The following is a 6,504-nucleotide window of genomic DNA, read 5'->3' as shown; positions in this document are numbered from 1 at the left end:
CAGCCATTTCAAGCTCCCCATTTTATCAAGCAGCAAATGTAATTTTACATAGTCGGGGACTTAAAAATGGCCCAACATGAACCGGGCTATTGGAGGACTTCCTGCGGGTTTAGAAAGCAGGCCATTTTCCGTTTTCTATTTTCTACTCTCTATTTCTTAGCATAGAAACCACCTTTGCTCCCCTTTGAAAACAGAAAATAGAAAACAGCATTTAGCTAGTATTCTAAACCAACGGGAAGTCCTCGAATACATCCATTGACATTTACGACTGTTCGAAGGAGACCGGACAAAATTATCTTGAATGCCAAGCCAATTTCGATGCACAGTGACTGTGCACATTGCGCAGTGACAATGCCCGAAAGCCTCTCCCGTATTATCTGTAAGCAGATAGAACTAGAGCATGAGCAGGGATGCAGGACCGTCGCGCCGGAGCTGCAGGCTGGCCGGTGTGCCCGCATAGCCGAGGGCGATGAGCAGCAAAGACGACGGGCGCCTGGCCCGTCGCGCAGAAGCCTCCGCGATGTGTGCGGCTGGCCTGGAAGGCTCACGGGGTCCTCCGCAGCCGCCGCGCGGGAAAGCCGTGGCCGACGCGACAGGCTTTCTCTGGGGCACATGAGCGCCCTCGAGAGCGTGTGTGGGCAGGAGGGCCCCTGACTCCCAGACGGATCCGCGTGCATGTTCTGCTGGCGGCGCCCCTGTGCCCCTTCTTGTGTTGTTGGGCCGACCGCACGCGCGGGCGATCATCTGGATCGGCAGGCGCGAGAACCTTGCAGCTCGGCCGTGCACGTGGACAGCCAGACCATCATCATCACCCAGCGTCGACACCCATCCTTCAGCCCAGGCCGGGGCTTGGCCACAGCCTGGACGGCCGGAGCACTCCCCCCGCGTCGCCCAGACCCCTCCGCATCCTGTCTACCCCACGACATGGGTATTCCGCGCCGGACCCGCCAGCTCTCGCCGCGACAAGCATTACCAACTCAATTGCAATATCCACCATCCCATCAGTTTTGTCTGCTAACATGGTGTAACCGACATAATTCCGCGTAATGTGTATATAAGCTTTAATCCGAACAGTCACGCCATCGGCCTTATGGTCTAGTCGTATGATTCTCCCTTTGGGTGTTCTTCAGGAACGCAATTATGGGAGAGGTCTCGGGTTCAATTCCCGATGAGGCCCTTCTTTTTCACTCATCCATCCCCCCGGCGATGATTTTTTGTCTTTCCATTGTTGATGTGGTCTTATGCTCGCTCGAGCTTAACTAAGCCAACACTCGTGGTGAGCGGGTCTGGGCGGCAGCCCAGTCTCACCAGAGAGGCAGGCTTATGGATTAGCGCACCAAGTTCGCGTGAGCCAGACGTTATATTGAAGCCATTTATCAGACTTCCTCCTCTGGCTTCTACACCACTCATTGTCATTATTTCTTGTTTTGTTTTTCTGATAGTCCACCATCCTCTTGATTTTTCCACATTTTTTTTATCGTTGCATTTCCACCCCATCATTTTTGAACCTTGAGGACAAGAAAATTTTAATTTCCATCCCATTTAATTAAGCGCAAGATGAAATAATGAAGAACATCACATTATATCGTAATTTTAAGGATACTTAATGAAAAAGTAATGAGTTACCGAACAACTCAATAAACAACAACAGTACATAGATTGGCAAGTCCAAGTCGGTAAAACATTGATTGGAAGAACTACGTCAATAAGTCAAACACTCGTATCTAGCCGCAAGATCACGATGGCAGACATACAAATGAATGATACATCCCCGCCACCTTCTGGAGAGAATGATCACCCAGAGATGCTCCAATCGTTGCAGCCAAATGTCATCACGGAAGACCCCATGCCCTTCGAAGAGGGATTGGAAGATCACACCCGGGAGTCGTCATTGGGAGGATCTGGGCAAGTACTCAAGACAAAACAAGGAGAAGTTAGCTTAAATAAGAAGATTATCGAGATGAAACAAGAAAAGCAGAGACAAATGTTGAAGAACCACTTGGCAGCGGTTTAAGGCCCCCAGGCTCCAAAGCAGGTCCAACTGGACTCGGTCATCGATCTGATTCACCGTCGCGACACTGTTGTCCTCGCCGGAACGGGAGTGGGCAAGAGTCAAATTGCCGACAAAGTTACCGAGTGATGTGAGCTACTTGGTAGCTTTATGACTGATGTCCCCCTTAAGCATAAATATCCTTCTAGTGCGAGTGCGCACGGTCCTTGTGATGTGAGCCTCGAGAAGCCGAGTTCAACATCACAAACTTCAATAATTTTTTTCCCCTTAATGCAATGCAAATGTTGTAGTAAAAAAAATACGAAAAAATCAAGGATATATAGATGTATTATGTACTCCAACGTAGAAAGAAACTAGAGAGTAGTGAAGGCGTGGTGACGCAAACAAGTCCGCTCCCAGCCAAACCTTGGATCTGGCTCACGCCAGAAAGGTGTTTTAGTATGCAAGTCCCTCCCTCCGGTCGGGGTCGCTTCGCGACCAGCCAAATGCTGCACAGCCCGCAACGGAGCCTGGGACTTGTGTTAAGTTTGATGCTTGCTCATGTGTGGTCTTTTATCATTTATGCAGCTCGCAACGAGGGCCTCAGCGGGATAGTGTGTGTGTGGGCAAAAACAGACCTGGACGGCACCAGGCATACACAAACACTTTGTTCTGGAAGACACGACCCGGGCTGCCCGTCGGCCGCCCACAACAATACGACGCCCGGGCGCTCGGGAGCACGGACCCAAAGGGACGCAAGACGCAAGACAAAACGCAAAAGAGAGAGAGAGGATGGGGGGGGAGAGCCGCGGTCAGCCGTCGCGCAGCCCAACAAGCACGAACCGCTCGTCAGCCCGCTCGAGGACATCGAGGAACGAGAGGGCGCCGTCGACGGGCGGCGGATGGCGGAGGGGCGCGAAGGCGAGGCCGGCGCAGATCCAGTCGAGCCCGGCGGCCGTCTTGCGCCGCTTGCGGCCGCCGTGCCCTGCCGGGTGCGCGGCGGCGGCTGGGGATCGGTCGGCGAGGAAGTGGACCTTCTTTGCCGGAGCAGCGGGAGCAGGACACGGCTCGCAGTCGACGTCCATCGCCGCGGCCGCCCCGATCTCCGCCGCTTCTTCCCGCGTGGTCGCGGGGTCGTCCGGCCGGCCCACCGTATCCGAGGCCGCTCCCTGCCCGTCGTCGGTCTCCGGCGGCATCTCTTCGTCGCGTCGTCCGGAAGGGGCCTCGGTGTCGAACAGTCCCGCCGCCCCCGGTTCTTCTCTTCCCTCCGGGACCCGGCCCTCGGCCTCGGCCTCACCGTCCGCCTGCCCAATCACGCCGTCCCCGACGGACAGGCCCGGCCTTGACTCCCGCCGCGGGCCCTCCTCCTTGGCCACCGCCGTCCCGTCACAGGCTCCCCCGAGACCATCACGCGCACCTCGTCTCGGCCGGGGCGGCGCGGGGCCTAGCTTCTGGGCGCGCAGCGAGGTGACACACATCTCGCGGAAGCGGGCGGCGTCGATAGGGGCGACGGGGTTCCCGGGCTCATCCTCCGAGGCGGGCGGGGAGGGATGGCTGGAGGCCCAGGCGTCCAGACGGGCCAGACACGCCAGCACGATGTCTCGCTCGACGAGCGCGTCTTCGAGGGTGCCGGCCGGGGCGGCGAGCCGGTCGCCCCAGCGTCCGAAGAGCTGGTCGAGCAGGGCCACAGGGAGCGGGGCGGGTCCCCTGGCGGGCGGGGCGGGCCATGTGAGCACGTCGACGGCGACGGATACGGCGCGATGGACGCGATGGTAGCGGGCGGCGTCCCAGGCTTTCTGCACCCGGACCGTCGGCCGGCCGTGCGAGTGAGGCTGGGCGGGAAGGTACTCGGCGCCGGTCTCGGCGGCGGCGGCGGCGGCGGCGAGGGTGGTCCGGACGAGCTCGGCGGGGGCCAGGGCGGCGCGGAGGGGCGGCAGCAGGCTCCAGAGTGCGCCCGTCTGGCCCGGCCCGCCGTCGACGGCCCGGTGGACCGCCATCGTCAGCGCCGTCGGCCAGTCCGTGCCGGGCCCGAAGTCGTGCGCCAGGAAGCCCGCAGGGTCCTCCATCTCGCTCGCCGGGAGCTCCGTCAACCGCTGCTCGAGCCCCGCCACGTCCAGCTGCACCCGGCGGCCCAGACCCGCGTCGTCCGGCGGAAGAAGAACGGCCACGGGCGACGAAACGCGCCCGTCGTACGCCCGGATCACGCCCAGCGAGCGCGCGCCCACGAGCCGCAGCGCCGTCGGACTGATCGCGTCCGAGAGCAGGATCGCTTGCAGGATCTCGAGAAGGGCCGTCGGATAGTCGGTGGGGGAAAACGGGCTGAGTTTGGTTTGGGAGGGGGGGGGGGGGGGTTGTGTGTCAGTGATGAGTGGCGAAAGGCAGAGGGCTCGGGATGGACATACCCGAGCCGAGTGAGCTCGTCGAGGATCCAGCCGACGACGCCGACGGCGGCGCCGCCGATGAGCAGCTTGTGTTCGAAGTAGCTGAGCCCGTCCCTGAAGGTCTGGAGATCGATCCGGCCGACGGCGAGGGCGTCGAAGGACTGCTTGACGATCGTCGCCGCGGTCGCGAAGAAGATGCGCGGGTCGGTCGAGCCGAGCAGGGCGTCGGGGATCCCCGAGGAGCCGTACAGCGCCTCGATCCACACCCGCATCACGCTCTCGTGCGTCGCCGGGAGCTCGCTGGTCGCGTAGGCCGTCGACGGGCTGGTGATGTAGTGCAGCGTGAAGCCGGTCTGGGTGTCCAGATGGTACTCGAGATCATCCATCAACTGTGCGGATGGGGTGTTTTAGCGATGCAGAAACAAGAAGAAGGAGAGAGAGGGGCATACGTTGAACCTGCCCACGACGCCCTGCAGCCAGCCGAGGAGGGCGCCGAAGCTCTCGAACTCGCTGCCGCTGCCGGCCTCGTCGTGGTCGGGCGCGGGGGGCGGGGGGCCCTGGGCGGAGGAGGCGCGGCGGGCGAGCCAGTGGTCGAGGAGGCCGCGGACGGGCGCGAGCAGGGCGCGCGGCTCGAGCCAGAGGAACAGGACGCCCAGGCCGCCGAGCGTGCTCAGCGCGGTGGTCAGGGCCATGCAGGTGGCCAGGTCGAAGGTGGCGGCGGCGGTCTCGAGCGTCTGGAACAGAAAGCTCGTCAGCAAAAAAAGGTGTGTGTTCTTTTGTTTGGGGGAGGGGGAGCGGCGGACCTGGTGGAGGAGGCGTGCCAGGGCTGCGGGCGGGGTCTGGATGTCCTTGCCGAGCGCGTCGAGCAGCGGCTGGAGCCCGAGGTCGAGGTGCCCGGCGGGGGAGGGATCGGGAAGGGCTTCGGCGAGGCGGTTGGCGACGAGGGCGGCGTGGAGGGCGGGCCAGAGGCGGGGGTGGTTGAGGGACTGTTGGAGGCCGAGGAGGTCGGCGGGGCAGAGTTCTGGGTGGGTGGGGAGGGCGGTGCGGATGAGCTCGGGGAGGCGGCCGCCGGCGAGGAGGGCGGTCCAGACGCGTCTGTCGGCGTCTTCGTGGGGGTTGCTGGGGTCGCAGGTGGCGGGGAGGCTGAGGGCGGCGTGGAGGATGTCTCGGACGGGGGAACGGGGGTTTGCATGTGCGTATGCGGCGATGGATGTGGGGACGAGGGTGTTGGGGGGTGCGGCTGCGCCGGGGGTGAGGAGGATGTAGGCGATGAGTGCGCTGGGGGTGGTTGGGTGGTGGTGGTGGTGGTTGTTGTTGTGGGTGGTGCGTTGTTCGGCGGTGGCGGGAGCGAGGTGGCGGAGGATGGCGTGGAGATGGTGGTGGTGGTGGTGGTGGTGGTGGTGGTGGTGGGTGGAGTCGAGGATGGCGGTGAGTTGGTGGATGTTTGGGGTGGCGAGGTGGCTGGGGGGGTGGCTGAGGATGGTTGGTGCGAGTGCGGTGAGCAGCTGTTCGGCGAGTGGGCGGGTGTCGGGGGTGGCGGTGAGCTGGAGGAGGGTGGCGAGCAGCTGGCTGGCGTGCTCTGGCCCGGCGGGGATGAGCGTGGCGGTGCGCAGGGGCCGGGCGAGGGCGGCTCGGAGGGGCTGGCTGGCGTGGATGAGCTGGCTGGCGGCCTCGGCGGGGTCGATGGCGGCGGCGGCGATTGCGGCCTGGTAGTATGCGAGCAGGCGGGCCGAGGGCGGCCGGGTGGCGAGGATCAGCTGGAGGAGGCCGGCTGGGTGGTCAGGTCAGTGTTTTTTCTGGGTGTGTCGGTTGTGGGTGGGATATACACTCACTGCTGCTGATCACCATGCCCCTGCTCTCGGCCAGCCAGCCCGCCGGATCGACCCCGCCCGCAACACACGCCTGCGTCAGCCGAACGAAGCCATCCATCGTCGAGTTCTGAGGCGAGCGGGGAGATGGACGATCCGTTTATAGGGGCCAGCGCCCGGGCTCGGGCCACCCAGTCCCAGGGGCCCAGGCCCAGCCAACAACCCAGGAGCAACCACCATAGCCCAAGAACTGCACTCAACACAGATTAGCTTGAACATTCAACAAGTCTGCCAGATATGAGTGGAGAGTTGTTGATGTGTTCAT

The 6,504-nt window shown here is 62.3% G+C and overlaps 2 protein-coding genes across 2 annotated transcripts; both read right to left on the bottom strand.

Annotated features, from left to right (window-relative positions):
• Positions 1-393: 393 nt before the first annotated feature.
• Positions 394-926, bottom strand: PtA15_5A95 (uncharacterized protein; the record flags this gene model as incomplete). Its single annotated transcript, XM_053169764.1, has 2 exons — positions 394-860; positions 917-926. The coding sequence occupies 2 exons, from the start codon at positions 924-926 to the stop codon at positions 394-396; spliced, it is 477 nt and encodes a 158-aa protein (XP_053020080.1).
• Positions 927-2,802: 1,876 nt separating this feature from the next.
• Positions 2,803-6,300, bottom strand: PtA15_5A94 (uncharacterized protein; the record flags this gene model as incomplete). Its single annotated transcript, XM_053169763.1, has 8 exons — positions 2,803-3,822; positions 3,970-4,309; positions 4,393-4,760; positions 4,821-4,887; positions 5,017-5,105; positions 5,175-5,611; positions 5,894-6,142; positions 6,204-6,300. The coding sequence occupies 8 exons, from the start codon at positions 6,298-6,300 to the stop codon at positions 2,803-2,805; spliced, it is 2,667 nt and encodes an 888-aa protein (XP_053020079.1).
• Between the last annotated feature and the right edge of the window lie 204 nt (positions 6,301-6,504).

The sequence above is a fragment of the Puccinia triticina genome, chromosome 5A (assembly GCF_026914185.1).
Source record: "Puccinia triticina chromosome 5A, complete sequence".
NCBI lineage: Eukaryota > Fungi > Basidiomycota > Pucciniomycetes > Pucciniales > Pucciniaceae > Puccinia > Puccinia triticina.
This window is presented reverse-complemented; position numbering and strand designations above follow the sequence as displayed.